The sequence below is a fragment of the Coffea eugenioides genome, chromosome 2 (genome assembly GCF_003713205.1).
Source record: "Coffea eugenioides isolate CCC68of chromosome 2, Ceug_1.0, whole genome shotgun sequence".
Taxonomy (NCBI): Eukaryota; Viridiplantae; Streptophyta; class Magnoliopsida; order Gentianales; family Rubiaceae; genus Coffea; species Coffea eugenioides.
In genome coordinates this window covers 60,013,033-60,035,132 of record NC_040036.1, presented here as the reverse complement: position 1 = coordinate 60,035,132, position 22,100 = coordinate 60,013,033, and the positions used below count along the sequence as shown (strand labels likewise).

Below are 22,100 nucleotides of genomic sequence, written 5' to 3'. Positions count from 1 at the left end.
GAAAAAACTTTTGCATCTGTAATTAGCTAATGAAAACATCTTTACTTTTGACTAAAATTTGCGCATGTAAATATTTTTTAAGTTTTTAGTTCATTTGCTTTCAATCAAAGGTTTTATGAAAATGCACAAGTCATTCTTGTCAGGTTATTTTGTTTATTCGTTTGTTTATATTTCGCTCATATTGCTTGTTCATTTGTTTGTTGTATATTTGTTTGCTTATTATTCCAAATTCGTTAATTCTTTCAAATGACCAAAGATAAAATTATTTGACCCTTTGGATATCATTTTTCTGGGAATTCAATAATGGCAATCTCTATCTCACTCACGACTTGAGAATTTTGGAACCCAAATTTCAAAGCGAGAGTGATAATGAGAAAGTATTTGATTCTTTTTCAAAAAATCTTGAACAAAACGAGGAGAAATTCGAACCAAACCTAGAAGCCATAGCAATTGTTCACATTGGCACTGAGAATAAGGTCAAAAGGACATAAATCAGCATTCGTTTGGACAAAAGCAGAAAAGGAGATGATTAAGAGTTTGACCATGTGTCAAGGTGTACAGATGGTTGGAGGCAGTCTCGTTTGAAGTAGCAGAAATTCAATCTTTGCACACTCTAATGGGAGTTCAGCCAAGAATGCCGTTTGTCATGAAATGTTACAAACACGCCTGGCCTGAGCCTACGACAAGAAGTTTCATCAGCATACATTTTGAGGAAGGCGACAAAGCACTCAAGCGAACTTTGCCAATACAGGACGAAGGCAGAGACAAATTCGCCCAAAATCAGAAAGGGCTGTTCGTTGTCCAAAAGGTATTACCTGGCGGAACACTCATTTTGGCGGAAATGGATGGTCAAACATTCCCTCAACCCATCAAATCAGATATGTGCAAGAAGATTTTCATTTGATCATGCAAATTTTCCTTAGAAATTCATGCAAATGGCGAAATGCAAGTCAGGCCCTCTTCTTTTACATTTAAAGCATTTTATCCCTACTTGTCCCCTTTGAGCCATCAGAATTGACAAATTTTCGTTTGGCAGCCCCTGAGAATTGCCAACCCCACACTGGGGCAAATTCATTTTGAAAAAATGATCAGAAAGAAAAAGAGAACCCCACACTGGGGCAAATTTAGTTTTTGAAGAAAAATGCAAAAGTGAAAAATGCAATGAAAAGCACAAAGAGAAGAATTCAATTAAACTGGGGCAAATTTCCTCAGTTTTGTTCAAAATTTGGAGATGATCTCAAAATGATGCAATCTCAGGTTATTTCACACCTCTCATCAAATTTGCTTTCAAGCCTCAACTTTTCTTGAAAACACCCCACCTGACCTCATTACAAAAGCCCAAAGTCCTGGCTTTCGTCACTTGTTGTATTTCTATTGGAAAGTTTGCTAATCAACTGGCAAGTGATGTCCATAATGCCTTCGCCTAATCTTACAAGGGAAGTGCATTTTGCTGATGCCAGCAATCTTCAACTTACATTTCTGAGTCGATTATGGACGAGCTCTTCCATTGCTTACTTAGGTGAAAGCCCGAAAGGGCACCTTAAAAAAACAAAAAGACAAAAAAATCAAAAAAATCAAAAAAACAAAAAAACAAACGAAACAAAACGAAACAAAAACAAAAAGGGTGGGGGCAACCTTGGTGAAAACCCGAAAGGGCGCCAAGGCAAGTTTTTTGCAACGAGCAAGCACGAGGAGGAACAGCTGGTGACTTGGTTCATTTGGATTTCTTCTCATTTTTGTCATACTTCTGCCAATATTAAATTCCAGAACAAAGATATCCAGAGATTTGAATATGACATCTGTTGGCCAAAACTGTGTCGCTTTGTAAAAATATTCTTTTCCAAATACATTCTTATGAAATTCATCTTTCCTCATTTGCTTGTATTCATGGCATTTTGTAGGATTAAGCACAGTTGGTGGTGTTTTACATTCTTTGGCATTCCTGCATAACATAGGAAATCATTTTGCATTGATTTTTCATGCATCATTCTTTTACCATTGGATTCGGATGAATGATAAACCCTAAGGTTTGTGCAAGAATATGGGATTCAATCATCTTTTAAAGTGAGTAAAATGCAACCAAGCTGCTACATGGATTTGGTGACATGGTAAATGCGCACTTTATTGGTCTCCGGAATCGAAAGGTTTCAAAATTACAAATTCAACCAAGGCAGATGCCGCAGCAAAAGTTGGCAAAGGCATCAAAAGACTCATGTTTACACGATTCTAAAGGCAAGCCGGATCGAATGATGGTGGCAAGTCCATTATTTCTTCTTTTCTTCCAGGAACGTTGCATTTACAAACACAAACAACCACACTTCTTTTCGCACCTGAATCGACGTCAGAAAAAGCTCTCCAGTAAGCAAAGACGAAATGATAATTTGGCAAAGGTTGGGTCATAAGGAACAACATCAGCTATCGTTCCAGCCATAAAGATCCAAATCTCCCTCTTGGTACAAAAGTTTGAACTACTCTCAGGTAAGAACTCAATTCATTGTTTAAAAATCCCGTGGGTCTATCCCAATTTTAAATTTCTGTCCGGGTCTATCCCGTGGGTCTATCCCAATTTTAAATTTCTGTCCGGGTCTATCCCGTGGGTCTATCCCAATTTTACATTTCTGTTCGGGTCTATCCCGTGGGTCTATCCCAATTTTACATTTCTGTCCGGGTCTATCCCGTGGGTCTATCCCAAATTTAAATTTCTGTTCGGGTCTATCCCGTGGGTCTATCCCATTTAAATTTCTGTTCGGGCTATCTATCCCGTTCGGGTCTATCCCGTGGGTCTATCCCATTTAAAATTTGTCCGTCGGGGTCTATCCCGTGGGTCTATCCCATTTAAATTTCTTTCGGTCTATTCCCGTTCGGGTCTATCCCATTTTAAATTTCTGTCCGGGTCTATCCCGTGGTCTATCCCGTGGGTCTAAATTTACATTTCTGTTCGGGTCTATCCCGTGGGTCTATCCCAATTTTACATTTCTGTCCGGGTCTATCCCGTGGGTCTATCCCAATTTTACATTTCTGTTCGGGTCTATCCCGTTTTAAATTTCCTGTTCGGGTCTATCCCGTTTTAAATTTCATGTTCGGGTCTATCCCGTTTTAAATTTCCAGTTTCGGGTCAGTTCCGATTTCAAAAGGGGTCAGTCCCCATTTTTAAAAGCGTCCAGTGTTTGAGACGTTTTCACCGCCAAATAACACAGGTAAGTATTTGGTGTCTACTTCTTTGTCTCAAGTTTTTTCAAAACTCAGACAAAGAGGGGCAAACTGTAGACACCAAATTTTTGAATAATTTTATGTGGCATCTATTTCATGATTTTCATTTTAGATTGCTTGCATTCGTTGTTTACTTTTAGTTTTAATTTTTGGTTTTAGCTTTTAAGTTTAAAGTTAGCGTAGAGTTTTTAGAAAAAAGAAAAAGAAGACATCAAAAATATGTTTTAGTCATTTTGTTTTTATTCAAAGCTTTCTTGAAAGAGAAATGAAAATGAAAAATCACAAAAAAAGGAGAAAAGAAAATTAAAGAAAAAGGGAAAAAATAGGTTTTAGTTGGATTGGAAAAATGAAAAAAAGAGAAAAAGGAAAAAGGAAAATTTGTTCACAAAAATATGTTTATTTCTTTAAATTCAATCTTTGGGCACTTTAGTTATTTTTATTAAGTTATTTTGAGAAAAAGAAAATGATGAAAAAGGAAAATTGAAAAATTAAAAAATGGCCATTTTTGTTTAGTTTTTTGTTTAAAATTATTTTTGTTTTGTTATTATTATTACCCGGTTTGTGTAATCTTGTTATTATTATTATTTATGTTTTATTTTATCATTTCTGTAATTATCAAGTTGTGTTAAAAAAAAAAAAAAAAAAAAAAAAAAGAAAGAAAGAAAAAAAAAAAGATTTTGGCCGCGCATGCACGCTGCATTTTGTTTTTGCAGCGTGCCAAGGACGAGGGGCTGGTTCATCGGATGGCCAAGAAAAATGGGTTGAAGGGGGTGATTTTCTGACCATTGAATACAGGGTTTAGGGGTTGTGAGTTGATATAAAAATAAAAAAGGGCTACAGCCGCAAGGGGGTTTTTGGGGAGGAGCAAGAGAAGAGCTACGGGAGAAGGTTTTTGAGAGGAGAGAGCTAACGGGAAGAAGAAAGAGTTAGAGAAAAGCCGAGAGAGAGTTGGGGTTGACGGGCTTGAGGAGGAGCAAAGAAAAAGGCCGAGAGGATGGCTGAGAGGGGGGGGCTAGATACGGCTAGGTTTTGATAGAAAACAGAAAAGGCCGAGAGGAAGAAGAGAAATGGAAAAGCTCTCGGGCATAGTAAGGAACCAAGAGTGACGGCCGAACGAAATCTGGTGCTGTTCCTGCGGCGAACCAAGAATCTATTGAAGTTGCTGACCCTCGTGAGAAGTTGTGATACCATCTTCAGCCGTGAATCTCCATCGAAAGTGAAGAAAGAAAAATTCAGAACCTCTTTGCTGAATCTCCATCGAAAGCGAAAGGGGCGCCAGGTTTCACTCCAGAAAATCTACGCAGCTTGCATCGGTTCCTCAGGTTTCGTTGTCTCGGTTTAAGGGCGGTGGAATAGGTAACTTTCTATCCTGTTTTCTGTTCGTTAAGTAAAGCCCAAATCTGCTAGACTGAAACTGGGTTTGGTTCATCTACTGGCTGTCTGCTAAGTTAAATGCATTAACCTTGCGTCCGGCTTGGGTTAAAGCTTTGGTTCGGTATCCCATTTGCTTTCATGGTCTGTGTTTAGGAGGTTCCCTTGAAGGTTCAATTTTTTCTGTTTTAGCTGGGAAAGTCGTGGTCTTGACCTGGGTTTTGGGACTGCCATTCGGGGTTTTACCTGTAGCTTGGTTAATCCAGCATGTGTGCATGAGTTTAATTATATTGGGTTGTGGTGTTACCCTTTTGTTCATCTAATGCACACACAAAACCATGGATTCAGCTTAGGAGCCATGAATAGCTAATAAAGCCAGAAACCTGAAGCTAATGAACGAATCTGCGTTTGCAAGTTTTCCCCTGTTCAGTGTGTCTTTCTTTTCAAGGCTTGGTTTTGTATTTGATGATGGGTCTAGAGAGTTTAACAAGAATTTGGGGACTTTTTGTAATGAACTTTTGCTGCATAAAGCTTAATAAACATCTCAAACCCGACTTAAGGATTGTTGCTGCACTACACTAACAGCTTATAAAGCTGTCGCATAATAGCCATTTTGCATGCATTTTCCAGAATGTTGTGTGACATCTCCCCTAGTTTTCTAGCCATCTGGATTGTGATCACTAGGTATTTTGTTGCTTAATTTGGAATTACGGTGTTGGTTTGAAAACTATTTAATCAAGGTTGTGCTCAAAATCGGGTCATGAACAAACCAGAAAACTGCAAAGGCTTTCGGCTTCATGAGTTGTATGTGTTTGCCATCTTTTTGATGCTTCCATGGCTGCTGTTTTGCCCGTGTTTTCTTGCAAGTTTGGTGATGAATTTTAGCAGCAAAGGGTATAGGTTGCACAGTTTGCTAATTTAGAAACTGATCTGCATAACTTGTATGTTTGGCAATGGAATAATGAAACCCGGAAGGTTGCAGATTTTTGTTTTACAGAAGATTGGCTTGCTTGAATGTTCAACTTCTGTGATTTTGACTGCTCAATATCATGCCTTTGCTGTTTGAAAAGCTGGCCCTGTTTGAATGAAAGCTTGCATCTGATGAACATCACAAGTGTAGCTAGTTGTAGCCAGGAATGGCAGAATGCTATGTCGATGTTGGCATGATCATTTGTCCAAATTTTCTGATGTTTTAACATGATGATCTTGTGTCATTGCATGGTCTTCTGTTGGATTTAGTTTTTTGTAAGATTCGTTGATAAATTGGCATGGTCATTGGAAGTCATGAAATGTTTTCATGTTCATACTATTTGCAGCAGAAAGAAACTAGCAGTTTTACTTGGTCTGTAGTTGCCGAAAGAAAAAATTTTGTTGCAGTTCCCTTCCCTCCTTTCGTTGTCGATTAAAACCAAATTGGCCATCTCAATCCCACAAACAAATTTCATGTTTTTCATTTGGATCAATAATTTCTGGTTTGGTGAATTGGTTTGCTTGATGAAATGGATGTATTTGCTGCTGGAAATTACTGAAGTTTTGGAGACAAAAGGGAGCAGTTTTGTTTTTTTTAGTTTAGTTGCAGAATCTTAAGTTTCCTCGTATGCATGCATGTACTAATTCTTCAAAATTGCCTCTTAACTCCCTCAAGTTCCTCCTTGACTCACTATGACCCAGAAATTGGAAAGATTAATCAATTGAGTCCATGAGATTTTGCAGCAATGCTACAAAGACCCGTTTGCTTTTCAATCGTTTGCATTCAAGTTCTAAAGTGTTTGCAATCTGAGCTATTACTTGCTTTTGTCTTTGCCCTTGGACCTTTGAAGTTCCTGAAAGTGTTTGATTAAGCTTGAGTGCTTTGTTAATATTTGCAATTTGGTCCTTGGAAATTTTAATTTTTCAATTTCATTGCTTGTTTTGCTTCAACTAATTACCATGTTTTGTCAATTGCACTTAAGTCATGACTTTAGGGACTTTATGATTAAGTGAGCCTTGTTTTGCCCATTTCTTTTGATTTTTCTTAAATAAAGTGGTGCCATGACCTGTTTATTATTTTGGAGGGTAATTGAATAATTTCACTTCATTTGGACTCCATTCCAAGGGAGGTACACTCTATCCCTCATTTGCACTTTATTTGACCCTATGTGCTCTTATGTGTTATGTGAATATGCCTGTCTACTTCGCTTTCCTTACCTCCTTGCATGCATTTACTTGCTTTTTACTTTTATTTAAGTTTTATGGGGTATGTGTACACCTCTTGGCTTGTAATAGATAGGATTTGGCGAGCAATTTTGTCCATTTCCCTTTCCCTTTTATGCTTTTATGGGGTATGTGTACACCTCTTGGCTTGTAATAGATAGGGCTCGGAGAGCATCTGGTCCACTTCCCCTTCCCCTTGGTTGCTTGCTTTAGTTGCTACCTGCTTAATTGCTTTATTAGGCTCTTGCATCTAGTCGAGCATGCTAAGTGCTACGTGCTATGTGTTTACGAGTGTTTTGGCATGTCTACTCGCTTTCATAGCCATGAATGAATGGAATGGATGAATGTACGTTTCCGCTAGTCCAACGCTAGTCGGAATTCATAGAATGGGCTAGTCCAACGCTAGACCCTTAGGGATTTCCCCTCATTAGCATATCATTTGCTTGTTCACCACATATCATGCACTTTTCTTAGTTTTATCATCTGGCATGCCCCTCGCACCCCTTTTCCTTCCATTTTAGGATTTTTGCATTTCATGCTAGTTATAGGGTTCATTTGCTTGAGAGTCCCCTTAAATATGGGATATAGACGAGTGTGGCTTTTTCTAAAGCCTTAGCACGCTTGTATCCTCTCTATAAAAGGGCAAATTGAGTCACAATTTAGGTCTCCCCGTACCCAATATGCATGAATTCCCTAGACTCATGCATTCTCAATCCACTCTATCATTACACTTTCACTTTTGTCTCATTTGCACACATGCACCTTTTTATCACTTTCACTTGCACACGAACACTTTTTTATCTCCACTTGCACACGAACCCTTTTATCACCTTCACTTGCACACGAACACTTTTTTATCTTCACTCGCACACGAGTACTTTCATCTACATTTGCACACCTTCACTCTTATCTTACTACTTTTATCATTTTTCTCACTACACACAAACTCACACTTTCACATGGCATGCATTCCACTCATTTTTTACGTCATTTAGGATTACGTGTGACCTCTCCAAAGGATCATTATTGGGCTTCACAATTAATGTGATTGGCACCACTCACCTTTGAAGAGAAATTTCCCCCAATTCCCCTAGGTCTAGGTTTTTGCATTCATATAGACATATCCAATACGCGATACATACCTTGGGTAGAAAAATTAGGAAAATTGGTTCAAGTCACGCAACTAGCCTTGGCTAGGTCGAAGGGGTGCCTTGGATTTTTATCCTTGCCTTCCCCTTCGTCAAATGTGACCCCCGATCCCTCTTTTGGTTACGTAGACCCAAAGTTCTCAAAAAGGGTTTATTTACTTTTTTTTATTCAAAAACAAAAATCATTTTTGGGTGACTTGGTACACCCTAACTCTATACCAAGTGGCGACTCCATTTTTGATACAAAAAACCCTTTTTGAACTTCACTTGGCCAAATCGTCGCATTCTGAGTCCCATGGCCTTTTTTTACTTTTCATTTTGCACACGTTCACACATCACACAATTCACACACCATCAAAAAGTGGGGCGCGACAGCTATAATCACCCATTTTTTATATTCGAAGGATGACTCTTTTAGTCTAAACAAGCAAATAAAGTAATTCATTTTCTAATTTCTTAAATGAGATGCAATTTTAAATGATATGATTCACACATGTATGGATAAGGGAATAATATAAGAGAAAATATCATGTAAATGAGAAAAGATCCTAAAAATAGAATAATATGCATGAAATGGAATGAATGACAAGCAACACATGAATCTAACGCGTTAATGATCTAAAAGTCTAACGTTGAATTAGCCTATTTCTATAAATCTTCACTAACATTGGATTAGTAAGGAAATGGAGGAAGAAACCACAACTAGCATTAGACTAGTGTGGTGAGTGGTGATACCATGTGTTCATTACTTAAAAAAAGTATATAAAATATTGATTGAAACAAATCAACACATAGGATCACATAGAGCATATATCACATAGGCGTAATATGTAGATGCAAAATCCTAAGAAAAGCAGGTAAAATACATGAACACATAAGATACAAACATACAAAATCTATCTATTATAATGGGGATCCTAACTACAATATAAAATGGAAGTATGAGAAAATAAACCTATACATTACATTTAGGGGTCTAACTGAAATCTAAAATGGGGAAACAGAATAAAATAAATCTGTCTACTCTATTTATTACATTTGTCTATCTAATTACAATTTTTGTAAAAAAAAAAATTACCTATCTATTACATCTTGAGGTATTTAAGTACCCCCAAATAATTATAAAATTTAAACTAAATACACTTAAAAATTGAATAGAAATTTAAAATAAACAAATAAAAGAAAATATATAAATACATGTAAACACATACGAGTACATAAGAGCGCGCAGGAACACATTATCGAAGTTTTGAAGGATAATAGGAATACCTCACTTTTGAAGAAATGGACTATAATGAGACAAGAATGCTCTATTATGCTCAAAATCAACAAAAGAATCATGGCATTAATTTAATTGAAAATATTAAAAATATAAAAATGTACTAAACTCTCATTATTATGTCAAACACACAAAGAAACTTAAAAACATTAAAAAATTATAAGTTAAATGTACTCAAGAGTAACATAATTAACAATTAAAGAAAAAAAACAATCATAATAGAGAAATCAAAAAGCCACTAGCATCGGTGGCAAACAAACCCATTTAACTAAATTTATCCATATCTGCCCATAAATAGATGGGTATGGGTATCTTAAGTTTTTGTATATGGGCATAAATGGATTACCCAATAATACCCATTTATTGGATATTATTGGGTATTATTGGGTAATCCATCAAATCCAATTAACCCATTTAGAATTGTCTTTCCCAAAACCTCCTCTCTTCCCCCACCTTTTTCTTTTTCAAATTTTTCATTTTATCATGATGTTAACTACTTTTATTTCATTATTATTATTATTTGTTGGTTTTATCTTATCATTTAATTTTCTCTTAGTTTGTTAACTTGCTCATTTTTCAGCAATACCAATCTATGACAAGTTTTAGCTTATTTTCCTACCTTTCCAAAATGAAATTTTAAATTTACACACGAAAAAATGCTGGGGGTTCAAAATTTTTGGATTAAGTTTTCATGTTAACTTTTATAGTACTTAATTCAAATTTTTATATTCTTATTGTTCAATTATTAAATAGGACGTAATTTTGCGACAGAGAGTATGAATGGAATAAAAATTGGTAATTAGGCTTATTGAGCATTATAAGTAAATATTTAAAACTAATGATGGGTGCAAAGGGTGATACAAATTAAGAACTTAGTTTACAAAAATGAATTTAAATGAATTTACAAAAAGTTAAAATAAATGGGTTATAAATGGGTAATTGAGTTACCCAATTCATTTTTTGACTTATCCATTTATACCCATCTAATTAAATGAATATAAATGGGTTGACTCACTTATACCCAATATCCATTTTAACCAACCCAAACCCACCCAAATCACCTATTTTGACACCTCTAGCCACTAGGGACTAAATTATAAAAATTAGAAAGTTTTTGTGTCAAAATACAATTTACAAAATAAAAGAAATCTAAAATTTTTGGGCCACAAAAAAATTACTCAAAAGATTAGGGGCCAAATTACAAATTTTGATTTCTAATTTAAGAAAAATACAAATAAAACAATTTGGGTCACTTTTTAATATTTGGGCCATAGTACTTTGACCTAAAAGAAAACAATGCAGATTGTCTTGTTGAAAAAAGCAATAAACTCAATTAACTAAACAAAGACATTGGGCTTAAACTCCAAACCCAGAACCAAATCCAACAAAAAGAAAACACAAACCCAAGCAAGAAACAAACACTAGCCCAATGTTTTAAAAGAAACAAACCCATCTTTTTTTTTTTTTTTTTTTCATCATCTTCTTCTTCATTATCTATCACACTTGCAACTCCTCGCCAGCGACCATGGCAATGCCAATGGTGTCATCAAGATATACCTCCTCACTCAAATTTTCATGTAGAATCCATTTCTGCCCTTATTTTTTTTGCAAAAAATGAACTAAGAATGCCCAAACAAGCAATTTACCGCCGGACAATTATTTTTAAAACTCAACCAAACCATCACCAACATTCATGAAAAATATAGCAAAATAAATCTTTGGGATCCCTTAAGACACTCACAGTTGTAATTTTTTTTATTTAAAAAAAGCATGAATAAATGACATTATGAGCCAAACAGCCCCTACTTGGAAAATTATATTTTGCTGGGTTTTTGCTTGAACTTAAAAAAAAAAAAAAATCAAGCTCATAGTCATAGCCATGCTTTATATCAAACTAACTATTCCAACAAACAAAGTGCAAGAGATTCATTTCTTCCACCAAACTTTCATAAAAGCATTTTATCAAACAGGTTGTGGGTTATAAGAAACATTGATTATTTTGCAAGAATTTTAAAGAAATCAGCCTCAAATTTTTTGCAAGAAATGAAACTTAGTCCAAACCCCAAGCTCCAGATATTCAAGCAGCAACAAACATCAAACAAAGAAGCTTAAAAGCACGAAAAATATAATGTAGCATTTTTCACAAAATAAACTAAGTACTAGAAGCAAAGAGGATTGAGGAGTTTTTTTTTCTTTTTTTTGGTACCTTCAAGAAAATTTGGATAGTGGTGGTGATAGATTTCCAGCAACAACTTTCTTCCTTTTCTCCATTTTCTTATCCTCTCTTTTTGTTAGCTTGTGTGTGTTGGTGACTGTAGTGTGTGTGACTATAACAACTTGGGAGAGGGAGAGAGGAAGTCGAGAGAGAGAGATTTGTGTTAGTGTGTGTGTAGACACCAAAATTTGATTTTTAGACTTATTTTTTTTTTATTTTTAACAATAACCTTTATTTATACCAAAAACAGGTACAAGAGATTTAGAGATTCCTAGCCCCTATTCAAGCACTAATCTAAAAGACGGGACTTGAGCGACGTCCATAGCAATGCACCCCCGAACCTCTCTTGGTAGGAGCTGCGGTGAATCAAAAACCTTACTCGGACAACCTTGCAAAGCAGCTAACCTATCTGCAACCCCATTTGCTTCCCGGAATATGTGCCTAAACGACACAGCAACCTGATCCAACAGGCGGCGAATCCGCCGTAGCACACTGCAATATAACCAACCTCCCAGTACCGATGATTTAACTAAGGACACAAGCACCGCCGAGTCCACCTCCACTAGAACCCCTCGTAATCCCCTGATCGCACACATTAACAGCCCCTCTAATACGGCCAAAGCCTCAGCATGCAGCACTCCTTTGTCCCCAAACTCCTTATAGAATGCAAAGATAACTCTACCATGTGAGTCCCGTAACACTCCTCCTCCATTAGCCTTCCCGTTGACCACACTCGCATCCGTGTTTAGCTTGTATTGCCGGGCCGGAGGCATTGCCCAGGTTACCACCACCGGTCGCCGTTTACGGGCTGTACCTGATGCTAACCGTGCCCACTCTCAATCCTGGTCACCCCGAAACTGTACCTTATCCAGCCTATTTGCTCTGCCCAGGTCGTGCAAGAAGTTGCCAACCTCCACGATGACCCCCCTTGCTGAAAAAACCTGGCCTTCGAACCGTGCCTTATTTCGTCCCCGCCATATGAACCATGTAATCACAAACGGTAGGACACACCGAATATGATGAGCAGGGATGCGAGTCAACGAAGTGGCCCACATCCTCCAAACAAGCTGAATATCATCCGGAGTGGAGTGCAGAATGCCGAACTTACTTGCAAAATGTCCCCAAACCTCACTCGCTATTGGTCCATTAACGAACAGATGTGGCACTGATTCCGCCTCTTGAAGACAGCATGAGCACCTGGACACCACGGGCAGTCCACGTCTTCGCATCACCGAGTCCAAGGGTAGAAAGTTGTTCAACAGCCTCCAAGCAAATAGTGAAATTTTTAACGGTGTACCCTTATTCCAAACCCATTGGGCCAGTGGCAATATGGTTCGACGTTGCCGGCACAACTCCCAAGCCGAAGTTAAGGTAAACTGCCCTGACGCCGATGTCGCCCACAAGATATGATCCTGCCCCTCCAGGTCAAAAGGAATGTCCACTATCAAATCCACCAGATTGGCCGGGAGCCAGTGGAGAAGTCTGCCCCTGTTCCATCCGTCCCTATCTAGGAATTCTGCCACCAAAAAATGGGGTCTGTCACTCTCCTCCGGAACCAATGCAGTTAAAGGGCCCAACTCGCACCACGTGTCCAACCAGAAATCTACCATTCCCGGGCCGAGACTCCATGAAATTTGCGCCTCCGCCACTTCCCGTATACCTAGCAATCGCTTCCATGTACCAGTCGGTCTTGTTACCGCCACTTGCAACGGGTGCTGGTCCCCAATATACTTGGAGTACATAAAATCCGACCACAAGGAGCCCCTTTGGCGTAGCCTCCACCACAGTTTATGCGAGAAGGCTTTAACCATGTCCTCCAGCGACCTAACCCCTAACCCACCTTCCTCCGTGGGAAAACACAGCTTCTCCCAGGACGCCCAATGCGTTCGTTTGTCTTCCCTGGATTTATCCCATAGGAATGAGTTGAATAATCTTCCCAGGGCAACCAACACTGTCTTGGGGGGTTTAAGCACCTGTAGCAGATGAAGCGGCATGGAATTCAAGACATGTTTTATAAGAATCAATTTGCCGCCCATGGACAACAACTTCCCGCTCCAGTGGAAGATCCGTGCCCTCACTCTTGCAAGAATCCCATCAAAAGCAATAGATGAACAACGGCCTCGGGAAATGGGGACACCAAGATAAACCATCGGGAAAAATTGCCTCTGGAAGCCCAGAATGCTAGCCACCAGCTCCACCTGTGTCTCCGACACCCGAGAGGAGCACACGAAGCCACTTTTTGCCACATTAATCTTCTGTCCTGAATACTGTTGGTATCGTTTAAAGAAGTCATTAATGGCTTCTAACGTCTCCCGTGCAAGCCTGGTAAAAATAATGACGTCATCGGCGAATGCCAGATATGGAATCTTAATTCCGCCCGCCTGGAAAAACCTGTGTCTATCATGCCGAAACAGGGAATAGAGCCCTTTGCCAAAAAATTCCGCCACTAGTACAAAGAGGCCAAGAGAGATTGGATCACCTTGTCTGACCCCTCTCGTTGACTTGAAGAATCCAGCCGGCTCCCCATTAACTAGCACTGAAAACCAATTATTGGCGACCAAACGAAAGATCAGATCAACTGCAGGTTCTTGGAAGCCAAAAGATCTAAGCATGAACAAGAGGAAGGACCACTCCACTCGATCATATGCCTTCTCCATATCAAGCTTCAACAAGAGGTTCGGAACCTCCAAGCGACGGTCCAATTCGTTGGCATGTTCTTGCGCCAGGAGAATGTTATCCACTATTTGTCGGCCCGGTACGAAGCCAGACTGCCAAGGAGAGATCAATTTGGGTAGGAGGAGATTCAGCCTATTAGACACTAATTTAGATATTATCTTAGAGCTTACATTACATAAGCTGATTGGCCTGAAATCTTGCTACCGAGTAGCCCCCTGAGTTTTGGGTATCAACACAATCAATGTACTAGTTATTCCTTTTGGCAGCCAACCCCCTCTAAAATAATCCTGGATAGCAGCCACTAAACTATCCTTAATTATCTCCCAGCACACCTGGTAAAAGCCTGACCCAAAGCCGTCTGGACCAGGGGCACTATCTGGACTGATCGAGAACACCACTTCACGCACCTCATCCGTTGTGGGCAGAGCCAATATACTCTCATTGTCCCCCTGAGACACCTGTGGGAGAGTGAAAGGCAAACATGGCTGCCGATCAGTATCCCTATCCGAACTAAATAGCGCTTGGAAAAATGCTGCTGCCGAACTCTTAATGTCCTCTACCTCAGTCAGCCACTGCCTCGTCGCACTCCGAATCCCTGAAATGTAATTCGAAGCCCTTCTTTGCCGAACCACAGAATGGAAGAAGGCCGTGTTCGCATCCCTCTCCTGAATCCATTTTATCCTTGACTTTTGGCGCCAAAACCCACACTCAACGGCCAACTGCTTCATATATGCCGCCCTAGCCTCATGATAAACAATCTTCGCTTCCACAGTTCTCCCCGTATCATATTGCATTTCAGCAGCCCGCATATCCCTCTCAAGCTCCGCCACCCGGGTCTCTATATTCCTGAAAACCTCTTTGTTCCAAACCTTCAGCTTGCTCTTCACCCCCAACAATTTTTGAAAAAACTCTGACATCGTACGTGAAGGACCTCCCCCTCCCCATACCTCTTGAACAATCCCAAGAAAGGAACTGTGACGGGGCCACACATTGAGATACCTGAATGCCGATTTACCCTGCCGTCCTGAACCACACTTGATCAGTAAAGGCGCATGATCTGATCGTCCCCTGGACAAGTGTAACACCCGTGTCACTGAACACATCTCAGCCCACTCTTGATTAATCACCACTCGATCCAATCGGTGCCATACCCTCCCATTCGTCCAGGTGTATTTTGGTCCTTCGAATTCTACCGTAGTAAGGCCACAATGAAAGAGAGTCTGATTGAAATCCTCCATATGACGTGTATTCGGTGCTGCACCCCCAAGCCTTTCTGACGCCTCCGTGATTATATTGAAATCCCCAGCCACCATCCAGGAGCCTTGTCTCGAAGACGCCAACCTCTCCATGGCACTCCAGAGAGGACGTCTAGCCACCCCAGTACATCGGGCATAGACCGCAGAGAAGAAGAACGACCCACCTGGAGAACTGATCTCCATATCCACTAACTGCTCCGCCAGCGTGCTGAAGGTGATGTTGAGAAGAGGATCCCAAAGAACCCAAATCTTACCCTCCGCCAGGGAAATTGCTGATGGGAAACCCACCAATCTTTTGACATACTCTAGGCGCCCTTCCTCCGACATAGGCTCCAACAAAACCAAAAGTTTCACTTGATATTCTACTTTTAATTTTTTTAAATACCGAAGTGAATCCATCTTAGACGCACCTCGTATATTCCAGACTAAAAAATTAAACATTCCTAGCATTAGCATTAGAACGAAGGGCATACCTATTGCGAGTTTCCCCTGCCCTCATGCTTGACCGTGGGTGCCTGCCCATATGTGCCGCCTCCCCCACGATACCCAAGTGTGGCAACCTCTGCTCCTTTGACACTGTAACCTCTGCGGATTCCCTCCAATTCGGCTCCATCCTACTCGAGTGCCCCAATCGCTCAGTCAACTCCTGCTGCATGTCCCTTAGGTCCTGGTGCCGCAACTCAGACTTATTTGATTCAATTTTAGGTTTTTATTTTATTTTATTTTGTTTTATTTTATTTGTTTATATTTCGTGTCTCTCATTTTATTTTAATCAATTTAAGAGCATTTTACACTAAATTTCAGAAAAAAAAAACAAAAAGGAAAAGGGAAAAGTAAAAAATGACAAGTGGGGAGGCATGCATTAGGACAAGTGTCCCCTTTATGTATTGGACAACTAAGCACTTAAGGGATTAGATGTTAGACACTTGGAGGCCTAAGATTTGAAGGAAAAGAAAAACAAAAAGAAAAAAGAAAGGAAGGGGCGGCTAGAGATTTTTTGGGGAAAGAGAGACAGCTTGAGGGGGTTTTGAAGACGGCTGGGGAAAAAGGAAAAACCGAGAGTTGAGGGTTTCGTCTGAGAGATTGGGGGTAACGGCGGAAAAGAAAAGGGGAGAGGACTGACGGCTAGAGAGAAACCAAGCAAAAGCAAGGAGCTTTCGGGCTGGAGTGAAAAGGAGCGGAGTGATTGAGAGAATTTCAAGAGAGGTCTGAGAGCAAAAAGGAGAGTAAAGGGGGTGAGTGTGTGACGGGGCTGGAGAGGGAGAACTGAGAACTGGACAGAGAGGAAGAGAGGGATAAGGAGTGACAGCTGGGGACGGCTGAAAAAGGGAGAGGGCCGAGAGAGGAGGAGACCGAGGGAGTTTCGTCGGAGAGCCAAAGAGAAAAGAACAAAGCTAAGAAAAGAGAAAAGGAGAGAACTTGAGAGCTGGCCTGGCTAGAACAAGAAAAGGGAAAAACAGCACAAGGGGGCTAAGGGGAGAGCTTTAGGGAAGAAACGAGAAACAGAGAAAGGAAATCTGGGTGGCCAAGGGAGAAAGGAGATAGCAAACAGACGGCTAGAAAATCTGAGTAGAGAGAGCTAAGAGGGAATAGAGGCTACGGATAAGAAACAAAAACGAAAACCAGAAGAAGAAAGCTTCGGGTAATGACGGAAGGAAAATTGCAGGAATCCCTTCTGCAAAAGTTCAGCCCGGCTGATGAACTAGCCTACTTTAGGACCAGATTCCTGTTTTGATTCTAGCCTTCTGAAGGATCTTTTGATTTCTGCGCACTCTTGGGAGGCCATAGAGGAAATCTCGTTCACAAATCTCTGGGAAAAGATCACGGGAAGACAGCTAAATCAAGAGCCAAAGTGACGGCTTCATCAGCGTGAAGTTCTGCGGCAGCGACGTCCGCGATTTCATTTTTGGAATCAGCAGCGCTTCCTGGCATTTTCCACTCTCAACTAACCACATAATCATCCTCAGGTAACTTTGGCCTCTTCTTTTATTCATTTTACACGGCTTTCATGAAGATTCTAGCTAGCTAGACATGGGTTTTGGGTTGTTTTCACCGTTTGATGTCATTCAATGACAACGTTCATCTTTCTGTCGCATTTGGTGGTTGTGATTGGTTATCTGCTTGATGTTTTCTCTTCGGTCATCCGATACAAGTCTCGGTGATCCTTTGATGCGGCCGAAATAAGTAATAAAAATCAGGAGAATTTGCTGGCATGTTCCCATTCTGAATCGTTTTTGCTTGTTCGACGTTTTCTGGTTTCGATTGCTGAAGCTTTTAGTTTGATTGAGGTCTGTGACTCGTGGTTCAGTTGATATATCATACGCGCGTTTGTCCCAAGTTTGTTTTCATCTTTGCTGCATTTTTCCTATCCAGTGGCATCATGGTATATGTTGGAAATGGATAATCGAATTATGAGGTGAGGTTAAGTTATTGCATTCGGATTTGATTTGATTTGAGTCACTTAGCGACAATGGGTTTTGGTTGAATGAGAAAACTTGGAATGAGCTTTGAATGAGTTGTTTGTTTGCATGTTCAATCCAGTGTCTTTATCATGGTTTTCTGGAATGGGTTTTATCATACTTTGATTGCTGGCTGTGCTTCGTTTCTTTCTTTTGCTATTATTTCCTGCGTCCCTGGCAGTCACCAATCCAGACTTTCTGTTTTAGTCTTGTAATAAAGGTGTGATATTTGAATGGGGTTGAATGATTGGGAGTGGTACCTTGTGGAATTTGATGTTTGTTAGTGATGTTTTGGGTTGGTGAATGCCGCATATTGTAATGATATGAAACCAGAAAGGAGAAAGTTCCAGCAGCTTCATGATCCTATCCTAAGTTTCCTTTTGTAAGTTAGATGTCAAGTTCCAATGGATTCATTCTTTAGATTGGAGCTTTTTGATGTTTGCTTGAAAAGGTTTTGCTCAAAATTGTCTTTAAAGGCTGAAATCTGCAAAAGAAATGGAAGTCGCAGCTTGTTTCGTTGCTCAGGGGCTTTATCAGCTTGTCCAAGTTTGTTGCCGAACGTTTTTTCGTAGACTTTGCATGAGCTTGCATGAAAATTCTCTGAAAATTGCACTTTGGCTTTCCAAGTCTCCCTTAGTTCTACCATGGCCCAATTAATTGAATTATTTGATCAATCGTGTCACTCTATAATCTTAATTGCTGTTGGTATGTTTTGATATGATTCTTGGATAGATTTGCAAGGAGTTTTAGGATGAATTCAAAGGGTTTCAAGAACTCTATCTAGATTTATGGGGTAATTTGACTTTATGTGGAATTTTGATGTTTTGGTGATTTAATCACAATAATTGGGTCCTTATTTAATGAATATGGGATGTTTAGGCATCTAAATGCTTTTAACAATTCAATTCCATATCTATGTGATTATTTGCGATGCCTTGACCCTTTCTTTTATTTTGGAGGGCAAACAAGTAATTTCACTCCATTAGGGCCCCAACTCAAGGGAGGTACATCCTATTCCTTATTTTTTTTACTTTATTTGACCCTATGTGTACTTATGTGATTTATGTGTTTAATTGCTTGCCTTTTGACTATTTTCATTTTATTTATTTATTCGCTTTAGTCGTCTTAATTTCGTATATTTATTTTAGTTCATTTTGATTATTTAAAAGGCATTTAAATGCCAAGTTGTAATAGTTAGGTTTATTTTATTTATTTTTCCCCCATTAGATTGTAGTAGGGCCCCCTCAAATGTAATAGATAGGGTTATTTGCTTTCTTTTTGCCTGTGTGATTTGCATGCTTGCATGCTATGTGTTACCGCTTTCTTATGACATTGCATCTAGATATCATGATTATGTGTTATGTGTTTATGTGATATTATGTGGTTACATGCTTTTATTATATTTCACATGATTAATTAGTTATGATTAATGTGTGGCGTCATCACACTAGTCCAACGCTAGTTGTGATTCATTTCTCGATACCACACTAGTCCAACGCTAGTTGTGGTTTCCTCGTTCGATTTCTCGCTAGTCCAACGCTAGTGAGAAAGTAGAAATATGGGCTAGTCCAACGCTAGACCCTTAGGAGCCCTTCGCGCGTTAGATCATGATTGTGTGATAAAATCACTTCATCTCATGCATATCTTTACTTTCTAGGGTCTCTTTCACCATGTTGCATGACACTTTCCTTATATATGTATACCCCTTCCCCCATATTTTCCCTTATATGTATATTACTTGTCCCTTTTGTATGAAACATGACATCAGACTTGCATTTCATATAAGCATTAGAATTAGGTTAAACCATTTGCTTGATTAGATAGGAAAACCCCCTTGAATATGAGATATGGACGAGTTTGACTTTCTAGCCTTAGCACGCTCGTATTCCCTCAATTAAAAGGGAAAATTGAGTCACGAACATTAGTCCCCCGCATCCGACATAATGCACACCTTTAAGACATGTATATTTCTATAATTATTTTATCCTTTTTTCCTTTCTTGTAGTCTCATATTTTTGCATTATTCGTGACTTCTCCAAAGAGTCACTATTGGGCGTCACAATTAATGTGATTGGCACCATTCAAGCTTTGAAGAGAAATTTTGCCCCCCGATGTCCCCTAGGTCTAGGGTTTGCATTCATATAGTACATCCAAATGTGATAAATCTTTAGGTTAAAATAAGAAAATCTTTGACTAAATCGCGCAACTAGCCTTGGCTAGGTTGAAAGGGTGCCTTGGATTCTTATCCTTGCCTTCCCTTTCTTCAAATGTGACTCCCGAATCTTTTTCTCTGATTTTCGTAGATTTGGGGTCGTTCAAAAAGGGTTTCCTACTTGTTTCTTTAAAAATTCATTTTTAGGTGACTTGGTACACCTTAACTCTATACCAAGTGGCGACTCCATTTTTCATTCAAAAAACCCTTTTTAAAATATATTTTGGGTCAAATCGTCGCATTTTCAAGTCCCATTTAGACCCATGTTTTTCATTTTCTTTTTAAATCAAAAATTCATTTTCAATCAAAAAATTGAATCAAAAGCCATTTTTCTAAACTCATACTTTTTTTTCTTTTCAAAAAATGGGGCGCGACAGCTGGCGACTCCACTGGGGACTTAGAGAGTCCGAGCAAATTTGATTTAGTCAATCTTTTTCTTCTTTTAACCTTTCCATATATCGCATTTGGATGTTTAGGGTTGCATTTTTCCTTTTTAGGAGTTTTGCATTTTGCGCGTTTCCATTCACTTCCTCACCCATTTGCACACGATTGATTTGATGGATGAATGATTTATTTATGTTATCCCGCGCTTTGCATTGTTGGGTGGGGGGTAGTCGCCCTAGAACCTCCGTCCGCATTTATGGTATTTAATCCCTCCCCTCAATAAGAAAGCACCTCATACGTGCATGCATAGTCTTATTTACCCTATTTTTTTCTTTTTCGTGGGCGTTTCCCACACCTCCTTGTAGGATTAGGATCGATTGCCTTGGATAGGCGGATGGTGTGCTCTGCGCCTATAGCGCTACCTAAGGGATCACTCGAGCCACCGATCAAAGGCCCTGGGAGTGATGACTCTTCGCCTTTAGGTCTGAAGGCTTGGGAGCCGAAACCTTATCGAGTCTAGATGCATATGTAAACCAAACCTCATGCATCCATATTAGAATAGGATTGCCTAGGATAGAGTTGACTTTATCCTGAATTAGAAACACTAGGCACGAGGGGAGGGATTCCACCCTTCTTTCCTTATTTTTCTTTATTGTCTTTTATATCAATTAATTGCCTCAACGTGTTATGTGATTATTTACTGAACTAACATTTCTTTGTTTTCTTGTCTTTTGCATTCACAAACGCTAGGAATTAAGAGATCTGGCATGATCCACTTTTAGAACTTACCCTCTTAGATAGGTTATTGCATGTTTAAGATTCCAATGAATTGCATTTATAGATTGAAAATTGGACATCATTCTAGGCCCACCCTGGCATGCAAAGGGTTCCTCAGGTCATATTTTGCATATTTAAATTGCTTTGATAAACTGGCATCATGCATAAGCCTTAGAGGGAATGCCATTTAGGGAATCCCGTTATAGGAATAAACCACCTCGTGTCTCGGATATGTAATCTAAAGAGACTTGCACGTCTATATTTCTTGTACCATCCAAAGGGGTAGTGTACAAGATAAGGTAGGATCCGATCTTTTCGAAAACGGCAATCAATTTTTTTGCACATTAGAATATGGGCATCTAACAATCATTTTTGGCCATTTATCAAAAACTGGTAAAAATTCCTTGCGTAAAGGACATTAATTTGAAGAAATTTACAAATGGTCCTTCTTTGTTGAGACGATACACATATTGAGGTCAAATCTTGATTTTAGAAGACTCATAGACTAATGCATTGCAATAATTTTTTGAAACTACCAATAGGTAGACAATTCAATAAACCATCATTTCCATTCAATTCATTTAATCAAATTCTCCATCAAATTTATCCAATTTATTTGGTCAATTCATTCATTTTAGGACAATATAGTCAATTTTGAATAAATCATCCATTTCATTCTTTTTGACCAGTTTACCATTTTTAGGGCAATCCGGTCAATTTTGAATAAATTATCAATTTCATCCCATTCATTTGACTAGTTTACCCTTTTTGGGGTAATCCGGTTGATTTTAAATAAAATTGTCATTCAACCCATTTGACCAATTAGGGTTCAATGTCGAATTTCAAATTGGGAAACCTAGTCGATTTTGAGAAAACCATCCATTGCATCCAGCCATTTGGTCGGTTGGGGTTTTGACTCA

General features: G+C 39.2%; 2 protein-coding genes across 2 annotated transcripts; both read right to left on the bottom strand.

The window, feature by feature from the left end:
• Nucleotides 1-11,694: 11,694 nt before the first annotated feature.
• LOC113759984 lies at nt 11,695-12,189 on the bottom strand. Its single transcript, XM_027302564.1, has one exon. The coding sequence runs from the start codon at nt 12,187-12,189 to the stop codon at nt 11,695-11,697; it is 495 nt and encodes a 164-aa protein (XP_027158365.1).
• Nucleotides 12,190-12,252: 63 nt separating this feature from the next.
• On the bottom strand, nt 12,253-15,675 carry LOC113759983. Its single transcript, XM_027302563.1, has 2 exons — nt 14,425-15,675; nt 12,253-14,184 (listed from the first exon to the last, which is right to left on the bottom strand). Exons 1-2 carry the CDS (start codon nt 15,673-15,675, stop codon nt 12,253-12,255), a joined length of 3,183 nt encoding a protein of 1,060 aa, XP_027158364.1.
• Nucleotides 15,676-22,100: the final 6,425 nt, after the last annotated feature.

Excerpts from the sequence above, each read along its gene's own strand:
- LOC113759983 (XM_027302563.1), bottom strand. The coding sequence starts at position 15,675 with ATGTCGGAGGAAGGGCGCCTAGAGTATGTCAAAAGATTGGTGGGTTTC. Across the intron at positions 14,185-14,424 it reads TTGGGTCAGGCTTTTACCAG|TCTGGCTTCGTACCGGGCCG; the intron begins GTGTGCTGGGAG and ends TCTCCTTGGCAG.
- LOC113759984 (XM_027302564.1), bottom strand. The coding sequence starts at position 12,189 with ATGCCTCCGGCCCGGCAATACAAGCTAAACACGGATGCGAGTGTGGTC.